The 21309-nt window shown below is 53.9% G+C and overlaps 1 protein-coding gene across 1 annotated transcript in view; it reads right to left on the bottom strand.

Moving 5' to 3' along the window:
• ATP9A (ATPase phospholipid transporting 9A (putative)) overlaps nucleotides 1-21309 on the bottom strand; it is a 131043-nt gene that overhangs the window by 15626 nt on the left and 94108 nt on the right. The window contains 8 exon segments of the mRNA XM_047852163.1: nucleotides 155-219; nucleotides 1051-1195; nucleotides 1314-1403; nucleotides 3486-3584; nucleotides 5852-6022; nucleotides 7408-7491; nucleotides 8553-8645; nucleotides 17193-17354. Coding sequence (XP_047708119.1) covers nucleotides 155-219; nucleotides 1051-1195; nucleotides 1314-1403; nucleotides 3486-3584; nucleotides 5852-6022; nucleotides 7408-7491; nucleotides 8553-8645; nucleotides 17193-17354 — 909 coding nt within the window.

Here is a 21309-nt window from a genome sequence, read left to right as displayed (position 1 = left end):
CTAATGTCGAGTTTTCAGAAGCGTCAGAGCTGTGTCTCGAGGGAAAAAGAAACTCCCGCGAGGGAGGCAGAGCAGCCCTCGGCACGGCAGCCCCACCCCCAGCACCCACCCCTCCACGGCCAGCAGCACCCCACCCCCCACAGCCCGCACTCACCTTCCCCTCGACCCCCACACCGCAGTCGGATTCCTGAATCATACTGACGTCATTGCCTCCGTCACCTGTCGGCCACACGGGCCGGAGAGAAAAGCCGGGAAATCGGGCGGAAGTGAGAAGCGGGACCCCGACGCGTCATTCTTACTTTGAAGACTCGCGCGTGTCTCGCCTTTCGCCGAGGGCTCGCTAAGTGTCCCTTCTGCACGGCTCCACATAATTGCTCCGACGCCCCCCAATCTCACGGGCGGAGGAGCTGAGCGTCAGAGGGACAGCGGGTGACTGGCCAGAGTCCGGCCACCGAGCGGCAGTGGCGGGGGGGGGGGGGGGGGGGGGGCGTGTCCACGCCTCACCGCTGTCTACGACCACCACACCCCTGCCTGTGGGGCGCGTGGGCCCCACATCACATCAGCAGCAGTGACCCACGCTGCACTTGCTCAACGCACACCGTGCCCTGTCGTAAGCGCTTTCTGAATCCACCCCTTTCCACCCTCACCACTGGATGAGTGCTTATTACCCCATCCTACCAACGGGCAGACCGAGGCTCGGACGGACGCCCAGCGAGTAAAACCAGCTGGGACTGGGAACCCGGGTCCCCTCCACGGCGTGCGGCCTCCAGCCCTCGGCTGTGCTGCCTCCTGCATCACTAGCAAAGGAGGAGCAAGCCATGGAGGAAAGCCCTAGAACACGCTTATCGACTCCAACCCAAAGGGAAATACTAAAAAAAATAATAATCATAATCATATGAATTCCGGAGCCCGCGTCGGCTGGGGGAAAGGATCACGACCCGAGGAACATGGCCCGGGGGATCTGAGTTGCAGCAGGGTCCCCGTTACCCTTACAAAGCGAATGCACGTGCCAGCGGGCCGGGGCCGGTGGGGGGCGGGGGCGGCACCTACCTACCGCACAGGTGAGCTTCCCCGTGCGTTCCTGCAGCAGGCGCACGATCTGGGCCTTCTGGGTGGGGGTGCAGCGGCAGCAGACGACAGCCGGGCACTGGCAGGCCAGCTCCATGAACTCGTACTCGTAGTACTTGAGGCAAATCTGGGAGGGGAAGGCGGGGGGGGGGGGGGGGGCGTCAACCAAGGCCGCGGCCCCCACCAGAGCAGGGAGGGGCGCGCACTCCCCGGGAGAGCCCGGCCAGCGGGGTGCCCGCACCCACCTCCAGGGAGTCCCCCGAGATGACCAGGGCGCAGTCATGCTTCCTGCGGAAAGCGTTCAGCTCGAGGTGGGCCTCACTCCGGTTGGTCACCTGGAAGGGAACACAGGCGTGGAGGGGGCCCCGCTCTCCGGAGATGGAAGAACAACAAACAGTGGCTTCCTGAAGCCGGTCCGGAGACAATGGCCACCCCAGCCAAGGACCCCTGCCCCTCCCCTGCCGGCAGACCCAGAGCCAAATTCAATCCTGTTTGTTATGATTCTGTGGGAATCGGGAGGGCCTGTGCACCAACGATCACCTTGCATTTCCCCCAGGACGGCTGTGACCCACAGCATAAAAACAGGAGCTAAAAATGACCGTACTTTCATTGAGTGCCAGGCACCGCGCTAAGCACTTTTCGTGGATCGTCCCCACTGACCTCGCCCAGCAACCCTACAAGGTGCGCGACGGCCACGGCTGGACTCTACACGTAAGGAAACGAAAGCGTGGCGAGCTGTGTGAGCCCCTCTAAAGCCACACACCCAGGGGGCCGTGGGGCAGGCGTCAGCAGCCAGGCATCTGGCAGGGTGGCCAACTTTTCTGTACTAGACCAGATGTCAAACAGGCTCTGTGGACCCTACCGTGTTCGTCAAAACTACTCAACTCTTGGGGCACCTGGGTGGCTCAGTCGGTTGAGCGTCCGACTTCGGCTCAGGTCACGATCTCGCGGTCCGTGAGTTCGAGCCCCGCGTCGGGCTCTGTGCTGACGGCTCAGAGCCTGGAGCCTGTTTCACATTCTGTGTCTCCCTCTCTCTCTGCCCCTCCCCCGTTCATGCTCTGTCTCTCTCTGTCTCAAAAATAAATAAACGTTAAAAAAAAAAATTAAAAACAAAAAAAAACTACTCAACTCTGCTGCCGTGGCGTCACAGCGGCCAGAGGCAATAGGTGAAAACAAAGGGGCATATCTGTGTGTAAATAAAACTTTATTTACAAAAGCAGACGGTCACACGGGCTGGCACCTGTAACCCCTAACTATACAGAATGCATAGAATACAGAATATAAAGAACATACGGTCTGTCCTTGTTATTTCCAGTAGCTACACTCTATGAGGTCACTGTGAACACCGACTTAACAAGTAACTATCTGTTCGTTGCTCCTGTAGGGGGAATACGGGGCCAGGTTCCTGTGAGCCTCTGGCCACAGTATTTTTGTCAATCAACACATAACCTTGTTTTATATGTGTTTCCGTTGAAAGACATCTTTTAAAATAGACTTTTTTTTTTTGATTCATTAACACTGAATTCACAACCAACAGCACCGTAACTCATGCCCAAAGGAAGGTGATCCAACACACATACTCTCTCCACAAGGCACATCATAGCCTTTCCGAGCTCAGCAATGCTAGATGGCACTCCAGCACTATGATGGGGAGGGGGGCATCTTAAACAATGAAGTCACTAACACAAAAATGCAAAAAAAAAAAAGGCGGCACTAAGTCGATCGGGAACTGGGCTTCTGTGCAGCACGAGAGCAGAGAAGGCAGGGGATCGCCTTGTTTGACCTCAGCTGGGAATGATGCACACATTTGGCAGCCACAATTTCTCGCTGCTCTGCACATGCCCACAGAGGACTCTGAAAGCACCCTGAGCACTGGTTTTGGGGTTACCAATAAATTTTAGTAAGTAGGTGAATTTGCAAATATGGAGTCCGCATATAATGGAGACTGACCATATGTGCCTCCACACGATGCTGTTTGTGCTGTTGCCAGAATGGCTGCGTCTCCTGAAGGCTCTGCGTGGCAGGGACCAAAGGCGGGGGGCAAGGGGACATTCCCACCGCACGTGGAGCCTCTCCACTCACTGGGTATGGGGGCTCCGACCTCAGGAGCAGGACTGCTGTGTCCCGCCTACAGAGTGGCGCTCACCTCCCCACCCGGTCAGGCCTGACTGTGCTTTTTGACAGCTTCTCAAAGGGACCATGACCCCCGCCAGGTTAAGAACACAGCAGTAACGAGGTGCTGCTGAGCCACCCCCAGGAGGAATCCTGTAGCCCCACCTGGGTCATTCAGTAATCCCACCCAAACCAGTGCTGTAAGTTTTCCCCTCTATACTTTAGGGGCCCACTCAAGGTCATGAGGTCACAGGGCAAAACTGCAGCGTCACCCCCACGAGGCCCCAACACAGAGAGCACCGTACCAGCCGGAAAACGTGGATGTCTTGGTTTCTGGTCACCAGATGTGCATTCTTGGCTGTGCATGTGGCCGTCTCCAGCTTGTCCCCCGTCAGCATCCAAACCTGGAATCGCAGCACAGGGGGGGCCTCCTCTTGGCAAGTGGTCAAGGCCAGCCCGGAGCCCGTGTCAGCCCCAGTCCCCAAGAACACCGAGCTAAACTTGATTCATTCCATGTACCTCGAGGCTCCCGGTGTCCCCAGCACAAACCACGGGGATACCCCACTTGGGGGGCTCGAGGACCCCCAAGTGACCACTGCTGGTGGCAGCAAAGGCTGGTACGATACTTGCAGAGAAGCACTTGGCCACGTGCTTCAACAGACACCACGAAGCTTGGCCTCTGACCTCATAATCCCCCTTCCGGAAATCTCTCTTAAGGCAATAAATAATCTCAAAGAAGGGGAAGGCGGTATGGGGGAGGGGTCACTTCCGGGTCCTACAGGACACACTGATTTCTCACGTCGCATCCGGTCTTTCTACGCGGCCGGTTAAGCCAACGGTCAATGCGCCAGGCTCCTCCACACCTCCTGAGACGTCGTTCTGCAGTTTGCCGCCGTGAGCCCAGAGAGGGGAGCGGCTTGCCCCAAAGCCACACAGCTAGTTCCGGTCCCGACCAGGCCCAGAATCCGGGTCTTCCAAGTGCAAGCGGAATGCGCTTGCTGCTCTAAGTCCACACATCAGCCGTGTGTTCTCCCAGAGTCACTGGACAAAGCGCATGCTGGCAGTGGGGAGGTACAGGAAGGAAAAGAGCAACGGTTTCCCGAGCGTCCACCGTGCTAGGTACCCATCAAACACTGTCCACGTTTAGCACACGGGGCCTTCACGGTAACTGTATAAGGCAGGACACGGAGCGCCGAGAAGCCACTTGCCAAGGATCGCCGAGGCAGTCGGAGGAGAAATCAGATTCCAACCCAGGCAGTGAGACAGGCGGGCCCTTCTGGGGGCCCTTGCCCCTGGCCCGGCCCCTGGTGGCTGTCAGCCCCTCCTCTCAACGTCCCATCTGCCCATAAAGATAATATCCTTTTAAGCGACCCCAGCTTGGTGCCAGTTTTCAGGGTCTGCTGTACGAAAGCAAACACCGGGGACGGAGCTGGGAGGCTCAAGTTCTAGAAACGCATGGCAAGTCATTGGTGCACCACATGACTGATGTCCCACGTGGGGACGACAGGGGGGCACGTGTGGGTAAGTGCCCAGGCCTGAGCCCTAGGACCTTCCTGCCTCGCCTGGCCCCGCCTGCTGCCTCTGGGAAGGGGCTGAAGTAGCCATTGTCCAAGTTCCGACACGTTCCGGCCCGTGAAAGAGCTTTCCGCTAGACCGCACCTACAGAGTCCCTGGACGCCTCGCCCCTGTGCTCGCTTCCCCCTCCCGTCTGACCAGGGAAAGCAGGAAGAGAAGTCCAGTCCACAGTGGGAACAAAACACCCCTCCTTCTGGAGACAGCGGCCTCGGGGAGGAGCAGCTGACGATGAAGCCAAAAGCAGGAACCAGAATATTCCACGACCCGGAGAGAAGCGGCCTCAGAAGTTGCCAGTGACAAAGTTAATTAAGCACCAGCCCTTCTGACTTCGGACGGCTCTTCCGAAACTGGGACGTGGCTGACAACTCCCTCGCCAGGGACCAGGTCTGGGGGCCAAGGACACGTGACAGAACCCGGTTCACGGTGAAACGTGCGCCCTCCCCGCTCATGTGGCCGGAGCTCGGCCCCTACTGAGGCCCCGCTCACAGGAGCCTGTGCCGCGTACTGGCGGGGGACGCAAGGGAGAGCTGCTTCTGGGCAAACATGACACGTTTCCAGGAGCTTCCAGCCAGTCAGGCTGCTCGGCTGGGGTCCTCTGAGGTGTAGCCTGCTCCTCCGACGCCCTCTACTGGCCTCTCCGGATGAAACTACCGGATTGTCGGGTTGGTTTTTTTTTTCTTTCTCTTTTGGACCCCAAACAGCGTAATAAATAGGGCAGTTTGAGGTGCGGGCGGTCACTCATTCACCCAGAACAGCAGCAGACGGCTGGCCGTCCGGTCACTCAGCGAGAAGGTACTGAACACCCCGAGCATCTGGACACACAGCCTGGCCCTGAGGGATACGGGGCTGCACGCAGCCGCGCCTTCGGGGGGCCCGGTGTGGCCTTCAGGGCAGGGCTGGAGGAGCGGGAGGGACGCAGCGGTCCAGGTGAGACAGGGCTCTGGGTCGCTGCCCACGCACTCCGCTCCTCGTTCCTCCCTCTCCCCCCGCCCCCCTCCCCTCCTCGTCTCTACACCCGCGGCAGGATGATTCTGAAGCTCGCTCCCACAAGGCGGCGGCCGTTTCAGCGGCCGGGTCCCAGGCAGGTGCTCCCTACCTTGATGCCCGCGTTCCTCAGGGTCTCCAGGGTGGGCCTCACGTCCGCCTGCAGCTGGTCCTCCACCCCCGTGAGACAGAGCAACCCCATTTCCATCTCCAGGCTCTCGATCACCGTGGCCACTTTGAGGGAGCGGTCGTGCACGCTCAGCTTGGCCTGGACGTAGCGGGCCTGGGACACGGCAGGGGACACACGGTCACTGCTGGCGGTGGGGAGGGGGCCGGGCTGACCGCCGTCAGGAGTAGGACACCAAGGGGGGACCCCGGCGCGTGGCTGGACCTCAAAGGGATGAACCGAGGCTCCCAGCCTCCTTCCAAGTTGATCAGCCCAGACCTCGGACGGGCCCTGACTCCACCCTTTCCTCGACACTTACCTGGCTGTGCAACTTCCAGCAAGTTGCTCGACTTATCTGAGCCTTAGCTGTTTTCACCCAGGAAGCGGCAGTAACAGCCCCCACCTCGCTGGGTTGTTACAAGGACTGGTACCCTCAAGATCTCCCACACACAACGTGCACTTTGTGACCAAGAATCCCTGATCACTGGGTTTTCTGAAGACGAAGTCCCACCTCCAAAGACCACCGACCCAACCCTTCTGTTTAGCCACTTTCCAGGGTGGTAAAGACATGGAAGAAAATCAAGAATCCCCTAAGGAGCTGATTCAAACACATGCCTTTAAACATGAAAAGACAGTAGAATTTATCAGGGCCGGAACTCTTGCTAAAGAAAACTTTACAAAGAACTCAAGCACATGGAAGAGACACCATCAAGCACAGCTTCTCTGGGTGGAGCATGACAAGGACCCCAGAAGCCTGTCCCCAAACACCTGTCTCTCCCTTTCGGTCCTACGCACATGCATGCACTTCGCTTTGTGCCAGGCCTGGGGATACAAGGGCCCTTCCCCTCAAGGAACATGCAATCCGCGGGACAAGAGGACAATAAACCAGGCATATTTACGCTGGAGCCCCTAAGCTGTGAAAGTCAACGATCTAGTTAAACTCTTTTTACAGCTCAAAAAACTGAGGGCTCCAAGGGGGTGATTCATTTCAAATTTTCCAGAGGGTGAACTATGCGCCAGTGACCACCCTAAATGTTAGGATGTGACAGCAAACCCGACTGACCGCCTCTGCTCTAGAAAAGATTTTATTCCCGAAAGGAGGTATTAAGAAGAATGTTAGATGTAAACATATAAACGAGTCCATTCTAGATGGTGATTAGTGCAGTGAAGAAAGCTAAGCGGGGTGGTGGACGGCGAGTGGTGAGGTGGGGCTGCCTTAGATGGGGAGTCCAGGAAGACTTCTCAGAGGAGGCGGCATTTGAGCAGAGACCCAAAGGAAGCGAGGGAGCAGGCCAGGGAGGTCTGTGAAGGAAGGGAGTTCCAGGCAGAGAGAATAGCAAGTGCAAAGGCCCTGGGACAGAAGTGAGCCTGGGGTGCTCAGAAAGGACATCGGCATGGCTAGAGCAGACTGAGCGAGGGGCAGACGAAGAGGAGATAGAGCCAGAGAGGGGAAGACGTACGGAAACTGCAAAACACAATGGAAAGATCACAGGACCACTTACCTCAAAGTCTTGATATTGCTCCTCTGCTAGAGACTTCTTCGCCACCACGAGAACCCGCAGTCCTTCTCGGGCCATGTTTCCACACTGAAAAGCAGACCGCAGTCGGTGGAGAGCCACACTCAGGGCCTTGCCTCCGAGCCCCTGACTCTCGTGGAGGAAGGCTGGACGCTAATGTGGACAGGCCCCTACCAGGGGCAGAGACAAACCGGCCAATCCAAACATCGCTTTCCCCTAAAGCAACCTTCCCTGAAGCAGACCTTCGAAAGGGAGATTGCAACATGGCAGCCTGCAGGCCAACTATGGTCTACGCATAGGTTTTCTTTGATGGGCACAGTACATGTTTCAAAAGCTAAGTCAACACTGTAAGACTTCACAGACAAACCTGGATGTCTGGCTTGTTGGGAAAAAACCAAACCTCTGACACAACCATGCATGCTCTCCCAAAAGACCACATCCATTCAATGATGGATGAAAAGCAGCTGCTTCTACGTATTCCCAGAAAACAGCTGTCAGGTGAAGAATATTCTGATAGGCTTAACACACAAAGTGCGACCCTGTTGGAAAGACTCCCCCCCCGGCCTGTTTTATCTGACTTACCTGCCCAGCCCCTCCTTTGAGTTTGCAAACCCTCTACCTGAAAATATAACATTACTGAATGGAAACTGTGCCTCCCCCCCCTCGCCCCCCGACCTGGAGCTGAGAGACAAAAGAAAAATGACCCGACAAACCCAAGAGTTTCTTCTCTCCTTGCTGTGGCCAATTCTCCACATAACCAATCAAGATAGGCAGCCCGTGACGCGGACCCTCAAGGATCCCCACCCTCCTGCTACCTGCCTCCAGCCAAAAACCAGTGAGGGGCGGACTCTTGAGCCTGGACGTGGGCCTTGCCCCGCTTGAACCTTCAGATGAGATCTCAGTCCCAAGCAACTGCTTGAGAGACCCTGCAAAGGACGGCCGGCCAAGCTGTGGACAGATGCCTGGCCCACAGAATCCATGAGAAATAAAACTGCGTCGTTCTAAGCTGCTACGTTTGGGGGTGATGTGTTACATAGCCACAGACAACGAGCACAGAGACCCGTGTTACCACACCACGCAAGGCCTCCAAGACATGCCTCTGCGGTTCTCGCTCCCCACACCCCACGTACCTCTTCCTCCAGCCAGTCATTGTACTGCACGATCCCAGCCATGACAACATCCGCTCCCTTCATGTAAAACGTGATCTCTCCCGTTGACTCGTCCTGGGGGGGGGGGGGGGGGCGGTGGAATGAATACCCAAAAGGAACACCCGCTTTCTGCTCCAGTGCCCACCTCCCATGACAGATGGCGTACAAACTCAGCGGACGCTGATGTTTTGTCACTTGGCCAAAGATAAAAAGCCAGAAGGGGGCGGAGGGGGGCGTGGCGCTCACTTGGGGGCAAAGGCCACAGAAAATAGAAGAAAACTCAAAGCGTTTGGAAAAGCATTAAATGAGGAAAGAAAGATCAAAAGGATTTCAGAAGTTTGTTTTTAAAGTTATTACTATCTCAGCAGAAACAGACTCGCACGCTGTAAGATCTTTTTTTTTTTAAATGTTTATTCAGTTTTGAGAGACAGAGACAGAGCGTGAGCAGGGGAGGGGCAGAGAGAGGAGGAGACACAGAATCCGAAGCAGGCTCCGGGCTCCGAGCTGTTGGCACAGAGCCCGACGCGGGACTCAAACTCACGGAGCGTGAGATCATGACCTGAGCTGAAGTCGGATGCTTAACCGACTGAGCCCCCCAGGCGCCCCCGTAAGATCATCTTTAATTTACACACAGGACTGCCAGGATCACCCAACTGTGGTCTACCCAAAAAGATGGGGAAGTAAGGTACTTAACCCAGAGCGGGGTTCTCAGTTTTGGCATTGTTCACATATGGGCTGGGGAATTCCTTGCCGTGGGGGCTGGCCTATGCATTCCAGGACCTTCTACAGTGTCCCTGGCCCGTCCCCACTAGAGGTCGGCCACACCCCCATGGGGACAGCCCAAATATCTCCAGACATAAACAAATGTCCCCTGGGGAGCAAACTGCCTTCACTGAGAACTGCTAATCCCGATCATTCCAGACCCGTGTCTACTTGAGGACTTGCAAGCCATCAAATGACCCAGATTTTTGTTCACAGCTTTTCGGGGGGGGGGGGGGGTAGATAACACCACGGCCCAGGCATCGAAGGCTTAGACCCGACACCAGCTTCCAGCTGTGTGCACTCGGGACATGCTGCTTCTTTTCTCTAAGCCTCAGTTCTCTCATCTGTAAAACAGGAACAACTCTTACCACGCAGGCTGTTGGGGCTTAAACGAAGTCACCTACACAGAGCACGCAGCCAAGGGCCAGACACCCAGAAAACGCCCACTCAGTGTAATCAGCCCGCTAGGGTGACGGTAACTCTGTGCGTCCCTCAACCGCACTGTGTGTGGGGACCAAGGCCTCGCCCAGTGGTTCTCAATGGAGGGGATTTTGCATGGGGCAGTATCTGGAGACCTTTTTGGTTGTCACAACGAGGGGGTGACTACTCCTGGCATCCAGCGGATAGAGGCCAAGGATGCTGCTGAGAGTCCCAGGGTGCACGGGACAGCCACATCCAAGAACCATCTGGCCCCAGTGTCAACAGCACGGAGGCTGAGGAGCCCTGGCTTCAAGGAACAATGGCTCTGAGCCCTGGTTCTTACTCTGTGACTCCTTCCTCGGGAACTCCCACCACGGGGGTGGGGGGCCTGGGGGGGAAGAGAGGGGTGAGGGAACAGAGCATGGCCATTACCACCTCATGCCTCAATTTTCCTCCCCCGGGAAAGCCCCGAAAGCCCGCCTGTGAACGCATTAACTAAACACGAAATAAATACCCAGGGCCAAATTAGTGGTGCACGTCTCCTTCTTCAGAACAGCTTTCCAGGGCCCTCTCATCGCTGATAATCTTTGAGAAGTACATGCTTGCTCACAAAAGCGCCCACCGGCCACGAACAGGCACCTGCGTCTCTAAAGCCAGCAGCAGCCCATGCTTCACCTCTGACGCATCCCACACACCCACGCCTGCTTGTGACTCGGGCCAGAGAGAGCCGTGGGGTCTGAGCACGGAAGCATCCCGGGGCTTTTTTCCCTCTTGCCTCAACCCGAACGGTGCCTGACAACAGAGCCGTAGGAAATAGCGTCCCCTCCCCAGTTTCCTCTACTGCGAAGGGCGCTCTGGAGGGCGCGGACGGCTCGTCCAATTCAAACACTGCCCCGACTGTCTCCTCCCGTTACTCACTTCCTCCCACTCGGTTCATCACAAGGTTACCTCGCTCCCATACGATGGCGAGATCACGCTGTACGTTTGAGAGCTGCCAGTTGCGCGGCATTGTTTTGGGGCCTCATCTTTTTCCACTGTGGTCTCATCCTGGCCCCTGTTCAAAGGCCTCTTCTATGCAAACAATGACAAGGGTCTGATCTACAGCACCGATCGGCCTCCATCGTTCCGCGTGGGACGGGCCGGGGGAGGGCAGTGGAACATCTACACGCAACAGAAATAAGGCGGGCGACGGCAGCCTTCCTTTCAGAGACACAAGCGCACGAGCCCCCAAGGAAACCCCAGAAGGCAGAGATGCACGCCAGGGAAGGACTTTGCCTGCAAGTCCCTGCCAAGTGCCATCCAAGCGCTCGCACGCGTCGGGAGGGCTGGTGAGCGAGGTGAGTGAGCCCGTAACTGCCAACAGTCACCAAACCAAGATGTGTCACAGCGGAGCTGACATTCCCTCACCTCAGGTGACTGGGTGGGTATTTCCAAATAACCAGACAGGATATCTGGGTGCATGAGAACTAAGCTGCTGGCCCCGGCACGATTAACGTTTGGGGTGGGTTATTCTTCCTGAGGAGGCGTCTTGGCCTCTACCTAGGAGAGGAGGTCAACCCTGACTTGGGACGACCAAAATGTCTCCCAACTTTTTCGAATGTCCCCTTGGGGGCAAAATGGCCCCAGGGCGAGAACGGCTGCATTAGAAGAGTTTAGGGAGGTTTCTGGAGAATGGAGAACCTGTCCACTTGCCCCGAAGGCTGATTTCCACGGGTCAAAGGCAAGAATAAGGAGGGAGACAGGTCAGAAAACAAAACTTAGCAAAAATACGCATGTCATTAAAGCCAGCCTAACAAAGACAGATGCTCACAGACTGACTTTTAGTAGTGAGAAATGAAAAATGTGCAGTATCTGAGAATATTTAATCAAATAATGGTATATTTTTTCAACAAAACACCACGCATGCATTAAAATCATAAAAATCACACTTTACTAATATGAGAAAATTTCCACCATCCATATTGTTCAACAGGGGGAAGAGTTTAGAAAGCCTCATGTGACGCTCAATGCCAAGTTCATACAAATGCGTGTGGGTATTTACACTCGTATGCGCGTAGAAAAAAACTAAAAGGGAAAGTCTCTGAAGAGGGATGAATGGTTGGTCTTTGGTGGTGAAAACAAAGAACAATTTGAGCTCTTGATGTATGTGTCTGTTCTGAATGCTTTAATTCAATGTTGAGTTGGTTTGTTTTCCATAACCTTGGAAGGGGGGGGGGTGCTATTTTAAAATAATGATAGATATAGGGGCGCCTGGGTGGCTCAGTCGGTTAAGCATCCGACTTCAGCTCAGGTCATGATCTCACGGGTCATGAGTCCGAGTCCCGAATGGGGTTCTGTGCTGACAGCTCGGAGCCTGGAGCCTGCTTCGGATTCTGGGTCTCCCTGTTCCTCTGCCCCTCCCCCAATCATGCTTTGTCTGTCTCTCTCTTTCTCTCTCAAAAGTAAACATTTAAAAAAAAGTTTAATGATAGATTTTTCCCATCCAGTAAGTATCCCCTACTTCAAGGTACAGGGCCCTGTTCTTGCTGTGAGAAGATGTGGACCCACATGCCATAAAATAGGACGTGTATCTGGGAATGAAAGCCCTTCACAGCTAAAGGAAGGGCGGATATATTGCTCACTTATCCTAGAACGGCTGATACTGGGTACTATCTGATGATGATTCAACCCTCGAATGACTTCAGCGGAGACCCCGGTCCTAGAACTTGAAAAAATAAAGGCTGGAACAAAAGCGATTCCGGAGGCGATTAATGACTCTGATTCCCCAGGAAACACCCACACGCACGATCCGTGCTGCAGCTGCCAGGCCACGTTCTTGACATCAGATGTGTGCTCAAGATACAGTCTAGAAGCCATGGGTCAGACCAGGTATGGGCCAGTGAGAAAAGCAGCAGCAGCATGGGAGAAAAAGCTCCCCTCCCACCCAAAAATTGGAATCAGGGACACAAAAATCCCTTAAAATGTGTCATTTTCAAAGCACATTCGGGGCCCCTAGGTGGCTCAGTCGGTTGGGTGTCCGACTTTGGCTCAGGTCATGATCTCACAGTCCATGGGTTCGAGCCCCACATCGGGCTCTGTGTTGACAGCTCAGAACTTGGAGCCTGCTTTGGATTCTGTGTCTTCTTCTCTCTGCCCCTCCCCCACTCATGCTCTGTCTCTCTGTCTCTCTCTCTCTCAAAAAATAAGTAAATAAATGTTAACAAAAATTCAAAGCACATTCAGGCTATGTCACTGGGTCATCAGAACAGCAGCTCATGGAGCTGTTTCTTCTGTGGCTCCCAATGACCCCTACTTCCTCCCAATGACCCCCTACTTCCTCCCAATGACCCCTAGTCCCTCCCATGACCCCTACTTCCTCCAAAGACCCCTACCCTCTCCAATGACCCCCACCCCCTCCAAAGACCCCCACCCCCTCCAATGACCCCTGCCCCCTCCAAGACTCCTACTCTCTCCAATGACCCCCGCCCCAATGACCCCCACCCCCTCCAATGACCCCTACCCCCTCCAAAGACCCCTACCCCCTCCAATGGCCCCTACCCCCTCCAATGGCCCCTACCCCCTCCAATGACCCCTGCCCCCCCCAATGACCCCTGCCCCCTCAAAAGACCCCTGTCCTCTCCAATGATCCCTACCCCCTCCAGTGACTCCTGCCCCCTCCAGTGACCCCTACTCCCTCCAATGACCCCTACTCCCTCCAATGACCCCTACCCTCTCCAATGACCCCTACTCCCTCTAATGACCCCTACTCCCTCCAATGATCCCTACCCCCTCCAATGACCCCTACTCCCTCATACTCCATGCCCTGGTGAGACCCACTCCCACTGAGTGGGGGTTGGACCCTGTAACCAGCTTCTAGTAAGCAAGGCAGAAGCGATGGGAGGCCAGTTCTGACATCAGGTTGCAAAGACTCTGCCCTCCATCTTGCTCACTCTGATGAAGCCCGCCGACAAGGGAGCTGACCTACGGGGAGGCCGGTGGAACAGTGAACGAGGGTGGCCTCCTACCAAAAGAGCGGAGAACTAAAGCCTTCCGTCCAACAACCGCAAGGAGCCGAATCCCACCCACAGCACTGATTTTATCTGGTTTTCGGCTGGATCCTGCCCCGGCTGAACCCCGGACGACAGCGGCCTGTGAGAAACCACAGGCCAGAGGACCCAGCGAAGCTGCACCCAGATTCCTGGCCCACAGACCCCGTGAGATACTACCTTCTACCGTTTTATACCGCTAAGTGTGGGGAAATCTGCCAGGCAGAACACACGACACAGTACTGCAGCATTACTAGGGGTACTCCACAAGCTTTTCGATGCCCCGCTCACCACACCCAAACTCCCAGGTCGTCGTGGTTAAAGAGCCTGGACTTGGGGGCCATATCGCCTGGGGTCCAGCCCCAGCTCCGCCATTATCCAGCTGTGTGAACGTGGGGAGAATGCTGAGCCCCCCTACCCTTCCATTTTCTCCTTTGCCAAATGCCAATCAAAATGGTACCTACCTTGCTGGCTTATGCTAAGGCTTAATGAGTGAGTTTCTGGAAATCCTTTAGAACAGCCGCTGGCACACAACGAGCATCATTAAACGCTACCTGTCATCACGTTATTGCTGTTCCTACAGCCGTTACCATCCCTACTGTCGCTGGCACCTCTGCTCCTAATTACCCTGATCGCTAAGTACTCACACTACTGTTACCAACTTACTATAATAGAACCTACAGCTCTTTGATCTTTCAGGCATAACACACTCGGGTACATCAAGGTAGAGGGGAGTCTCCTTTCTTTTAAAGACCAAACCAAAAAGAGGAGTCACATTCCGAAGTTGCCCAGGATTGAGCAGGGTTTACCCCAATCAAGCCGAATAATGTGAAAAACCTTTACAAATACCAAGGAGCCATTCCAAGACCAAAACAGATCCAGATGGGACGAAAGTGATCTGCACTTTTAAAGCTCCCTTGGAGCGCCTGGGTGGCTCAGTCGGTTAAGCATCCGACTTCAGCTCAGGTCATGATCCCGCGGTCCGAGAGTTCGAGCCCCGCGTCAGGCCCTGTGCTGACAGCTCAGAGCCTGGAGCCTGTTTCAGATTCTGTGTCTCCCTCTCTCTCTGCCCCTCCCCTCTCACTCTCTCTCTCTGTCTCTCTCAAAATAAACAAACATTTAAAACAATTTAAATAAATAAAAATAAAAACGTTCTAAAACTACAATACCCACAAAAACATGGATGAATCTTACAAATATAAATTTGAGCAAATGTACTCAAACATGAAAAGGAAACTACTGCATGATTTCTATAAAGAAAAAATCTCAAAAAAGAGATTAATCAGTGGTAGAAATCAACAGAGTGGTCATATCCCTGTGGGGAGAGAGAGGGATGTAGGTGACCAGGAAGGGGCACAACGGAGTTGCTGGGGTAACAATGGGTGGGATTCTGATCTTTGCTCTGGATGCTGGTGACGTGGGTGTGCTAACTTTGTAGACACCTGAGCTGCACGCTTATGATGTTTGCACGGTTCTCTGTGTAGGTTATACTGCAATGCAAGTTTCAAAATGTATAACAACACAATTTGAAATAAATATGACAAAATGATGCTGCTGAACGATCGCTGTATTTTCCCGATAACTTCAGTGACTGTACGAATGAAAAACCATTGAAAATACTGAATTACAACGAGGATGCCAAGGCCACTCAGTGGATAAACAACGGTCCCTTCACCAAATGGTGCTGGAACAACGTTTGCACACGTGCGAGAGGATGAAGCTGAACCCCTACCTCACACCATATACAAAAATTAACCCAAAAGGGATCAATGACTGAAAGAGCCAAAACTACAAAACTCTTAAAAAGATACATAGGAGTAAATTTTCATGAGCTTGGATTTAACAATAAAGTCTTGGATATGACACCTAAGAGCAATAAAAGAAAAAAATAGATAAATTAGGCTTCACCAAAATTAGTAACTTCTGTGAATCAAAGAAATTTTATCAAAGAAAATGAAAAGATGAAAAAAAAAAAGAAAGTAAAAAGACAACCTAGAGAGAGAGAAAATATTTGCAAAGCATCTCTCTGATAAGGGTCTAATAGCCACACTATATAAAGAACACTTACAACTCAACAATGAAGACAACCAGATTAAAAGGGGGGCAAAGGATTTGAATACGCATTTCTCCACAGAAGATATAAAATCGGCCAATAAGCACATGAAAATATGCTCAACATCGTTAGTCATAAAGTTAATGCAAATCACAACCTCAGCGAGATACCACTTTGCCGCCACAAAAATGGCTCTAATCAAAATAGTGAAGAAGGAAAATAAAAAGTGTTGACGAGGATGTGGAGAAACCGGAACCTTCCTACATTGGTGGCGGAATGCAAAATGGTGCAAGATGACAGAAAACCATTTGGAGGTTCTTCATAAAGCTAAAAGATGGAATTATCCAGCAAGTGGGTAATGGATCCAGCAGGACCCAGGAACTCCACTCCTAAGTATATACCCCAAAATGCTGAAAACAGATCTTCAAATCCTTGTACACGAATGCTCAAAGTAGCACCATTCCCAACAGTCAAAAGGTGAAAACAACCCAAGTGTCTTTCAACAGATGCAGCCATAAAAAGGAATGGCGTTCAGGGCGCCTGGGTGGCTGAGTCGGTTGAGAGTCCAACTTCGGCTCAGGTCATGATCTCGCAGTTCGTGGGTTTGAGCCCCGCACAGGGCTCTGTGCTGACAGCTCAGAGCCTGGAGCCTGCTTCAGATTCTGCATCTCGACCCTCTTTCTCTGCCCCTCCCCCACTCATGCTGTCTCTCTCTGTCTCAGAAATAAATAAACATTAAAAAAAAAAAAGGAATGGAGTTCTGATGCCTACTACAAAGTGAATGAACCTGGACAACATTATGCCGAATGGGTCATGTGTCACAGGAATGCAGTTACACAAACCATCCGGCGTAGGTAAATCCCTAGAGACGGAGAGCAGAGCGGTGGTTCCGGGACTAGAAGAATGCGGGGCCGCTACTTCATGGGTAGGAGGGTTCCTTTTAGGGTTTACGAAGATGTTTTGAAACTTGAAGGCAGTCCTAAATGCCGCTGAGTTACTCACTTCAAAATGGTTCGCTGATGTCAACCTCACCTCGAGAGAGGTATGTTGGGTTCAACAAAAGCGTACACAATGAGAAATGTATTATTACCAAGAAACGCCCCATCTGCATACATTAGACCTTTCCCTCTAGAACGTCAGACCTTTCCCTCTAGAACGAGGTTAACCAGAAGCCGATCAGCTCTCCCTGAGGGACTGACATCGTTTCTGCTCAGGCAATTACATTCTCTTCTGAGTCTGGACAACAGACGTCATGATCAAGAGGGTAGGAAAGGGTTAAGAAAGGACGCGGAGCTACAGGGCACAAGCAGCCAGCCCGCTTGAGTTATTTACTCACTTGAAGTCAGAAGGAGGGTAACTCACCCGCACGATGATGCCCATGCGCTTGCTTTCGTAGGTGAAAGGGAAGATCTGTAAGATGGTGAAGTTCAGGATCTGGTCGCCAGGGGTCCTCAGCTGCATGGAAGACTGGTCCCGGCCCACCAGGGTCAGCCCCACACTTTCGGTCCACTGTACGAGGGCCACCTAAACGGGACACAGGGTCGAAATCAGACACGCCGCCCAGGGCCCCGGCTCACAGGTCAAGCAAATGAACACAAGGATGGAACTGGGAGCGGAGACGGGGCACAGGCAGCCACTGGGGCCCCAGGGGAGGCTGGGCCGGCCCGCGACGGCCTCGGCTCCTCCGGGCCTGCCGGCGCCCACCTCCCAGCTGCCCTCGGCGCGGTACAACTCACCTTCTCTTCCGGGCCCAGAGGCAGGCTGCATGCCAGGGCCGTGGCAGAGGGAACGCACAGAGGGTCGGGAGCGACCGCGTCTGCGACACCTGCACGGAGCCCACGGCAACAGGCAGCCCCACGAGTAAGCAACCCGGTAGGTGTCCACGGCCCTTCTCAGCCAGGCGGCTCTGCCCCCGAGGGGACGTGCGGCCACGTCCAGGGACACTGCTGGTGGTCGCAGCTGGAGAAGGGGACGTGTGCCCGCACCTCCTGGCCTCCACCGTGAGGGGCTGTTAGACATCCCAACACACAGCAGAGATTTACCCCCGCCCCAGGAGACAGTCCTGCCCGTGGATGAGGACCCCGGTCTACACGGAAGAGGAAACAGGTGCTGGAGGAAGCTACTCATTCAGCTGCCAGGCCAGGGGGGTACCTGGAGCTGCCTGGCGCACGAGCCCACCCAGCGCGCACTGCACTTCCTGGGGGCGTGGCTTCCATCGCCCCCTGGAACCTTCTCGCAGCCTCAGCGAGACTGGCTTCCCTTCAGGTCAAAGGGGGGGGGGGGGGCGCGCGCAAACTCCAAGACGGGGACCGGACTGGTCATGCAAGAAAGTGAAGCGGGCAGGGTGGGGACGCGCCCGCATCACATCCACAGGGGCAGTGACCCCATGACCCCACGATGCACTGATGGAGGAGGCTACCCCCAAGGGGGCGCGGCCCCGGATGGCCAGAGCTTCTGGTTCCTCGAGAAAAGAACAGAAATCTGGACCTGTGCCTGAGATCTCCCTTTAAATATAAACAATTACTTTGCATGTTTTAAAAGCCTGTGAATCTGCGGGCGCCTGGGTGGCTCAGTCAGTTAAGCCCTCGACTCTTGATTTCGGCTCGTCATGATCTCACCGCTCATGGGACCGAGTCCCACACTGGGCTGTACACGAACAGCACGGACGGAGCCTGCTTGGGATTCTCTCTCTCTCCCTCTCTCTCTGCCCCTCCTCTGCTCATGCATGTGCTCCCTCTCTCTTTCTCAAATAAATAAACATTAAAAAATAGTGATAAAAATAAAAGCCTGTGAACCTGGCCAGGGGCCTCCAGGAAGAGAAGGAAATACAAGGAGAAAAGGAAAACAACAGAGAGGGGAGCTGGGGAGGGGTTGGACAGTGTTGAGTCCCCACCCAGACTTCCCCTTCCCCCCTCCCCCACTGCCACAGGAAGGAGGCACAAGAGCCTGGGGAGAGCCCACGGGGTGCCTGACAGACACAGCCTAAATGACAGGGCCACCCCGCATGCCCAGCAGAGAGCCCACTGAGCTAAGAATGACCCACTCCACCTGAGTGGATATGAAAAACCAGACTCAGAGAAGCAAGCAAGGTGGGAGGCTCCCGGCTGAAAGCAGCGACAGCCTGACATGGGGTCTAATCCTGGGTCTAACGGAAACGGCCAACCCCAGATCAGCTGGAGGCCTGCCCTACAAGCACAGGGGCCTAGACTGGGGTACAAGTTCATCGGCGCATCCTCGGTGGTGCCTGGCCGCACTCAGGCATCCACCCGACACACTGTCACCGGCAGAAAGTTGAGACGTGAGGCAGGCAGAATAATGGCCCCCAAAGATGCCCACAACCTAATCCCGGGACCTGTGAACAGGTTACCTTACACGCCCAAATGGCCTTGGCAGGGGTGATGAAGGTTAAGGACCTGGCCATCAGGAGCCACTCCTGGATTATGCAGGTGGGCCCACTGTAATCATAGGGGTCCTCAAAAGGCAGAACTTTCCCGGCCGCAGCCAGAGAGGAAGTTGAGGGCAGAGGCAGAGTCAGAGAGAGGAGATGGCATCGGTTTTGAAGAGAGAGGTGGACATAAACCAAGGAATAGGGTAGCATCTAGCTGCTGGGAAAGGCAAGGCAACAGATTCACCCCTGGGGCCTCCGGGAGGAACAGAGGCGCCCCGGCCGACTGGTGAGCCCTGGATTGGACCTCTCACCTACAGCACTGTGATAAATCTGTAGTGTTTCCAAACAGCAGAAGTGAAGCAATTTGCTACAGCCAACGACAAGAAACGCACACAAGACGCTTCCAATTTTAATGCCCAACAAGCCGCCATTTTATTCCAAACCAAGCCCGAGAGGATGGAGTCTAGAAAAGGTACGCCCTCCCCCTTTCTTCTTATAAAGTGTAACTTTTAGGGAAGGAAAAGGAGGCAGCTTTTAGGACAGAGCAGACCTGGGGAGTGACAGAGGGTGACAGAGACGGGGTACCCAGGAGGTGCTCATTCTGAGATGCTTTACTATCTTTCAGCTGGGTGGTGGGTCACAAGGGGCCATCACTGTGTAAGTAACTGTGCAGTATTTCAGTGTCCCTGCAGGGGTGGAGGGCACCGAGACTCACTTTCCCGGGGGGATCACAGTTGCCCAAGCTTCCGCCTCACCAGGATGCTTCCGGAGCTCCCCCTTCCTTCTACCAAGAGATTCTGCACAGGCAGACACCTGCTACTCCGTGTTTCGGGAACCCCCAGGCTGTCCTGGGCTGCCCTGCTACTCCCTGGAGCGGGGAGGGGCGGGGGGGGGGGCACAGATCAAACCGTGGTACTAGCTCCGCTCTGCCCCCCGTCCCCACTCCCTCCAGGTGGCTTCTTTTCCATTTCTGTCCCAGCCCTAAACATTCCGTGTATGCATCCTCAGTGGGTTCTGCTCAGATACCTAACTGGCTTTCTGTTGTGGCCAGTAACTGGATTTATGCTGGAACAAGAGGTTTGTCTTCAAGAAACTCTACTCTGCTCGAATTATGTCAGAACAAGTCAACCAGGATTCCCATGGACTAGCTTTCCCCTCTGACCGACAGAAGATACTGTCACACTGACCTCCATCTGCAAAGGAAGGGCTAGTCTAGCAATGACTGTTTTTTGTCTTGTTTGCTAATAGTCTGCATCAGTCTTTGAAAAAAACCATTCATTTACTGGTCTGAGTCGATGACTCTTTCCATAGGGCTTGTCTTACCTGCAAACAATCATCTCTCCAAGTCTAAAATGATCAGTGAAGATTGGACACACACAAAATGATCGCATCTCCACGTACACTGTTTATAGGGTGACACATGTGATGGGCAATACTTCTATCTCCTACTTTCTCTCTCTCTGTGTACCACGGAGATATCTTCCTCATGTACCTGCATTTCTTTTCATTTTTTTAAAAAAAAATTTTTTAACATTTATTTATTTTTGAGACAGAGAGAGACAGAGCATGAACAGGGGAGGGGCAGAAAGAAAGGGAGACACAGAATCCAAAGCAGGCTCCAGGCTCCAAGCTCTGAGCACAGAGCCCGACGCGGGGCTCGAACTCAGAAACCATGAGCTCATGACCTGAGCCAAAATTGGACGCTGAACCGACTGAGCCACCCGCGTGCCCCTCTTTTAAGTAAACACATATCTCAACACAACATATTACAAATACATAGGTACACACGAGCCAAAAAAACCCTAAGTTTACATCCTCTTTTACACACCGATTCTGTAACAAAGAAAAATTCTTCTCGAGATGCCTCAACCGTGACTGTCAGTGAAAGGGGTTTTTTTCATTCTTGTTTTCAAGCTGCTGCTACACCGCCCCTCAAAAACCCATTTCATTGTTCTGAACAGAGGTGAAAGGCCAGTGGTAGTGGGCTTCATGGAAATGCATTAACTCCCCCAAAGCCTGCTCTTAACTACAATGGCAAGAATGTGGAACCCGGCAGTGGCTTCCAAGAGCACGTGGCAGTTCCCGCCTGGG

Source organism: Prionailurus viverrinus, chromosome A3 (assembly GCF_022837055.1).
Source record: "Prionailurus viverrinus isolate Anna chromosome A3, UM_Priviv_1.0, whole genome shotgun sequence".
Lineage (NCBI taxonomy): Eukaryota > Metazoa > Chordata > Mammalia > Carnivora > Felidae > Prionailurus > Prionailurus viverrinus.
This window is presented reverse-complemented; position numbering and strand designations above follow the sequence as displayed.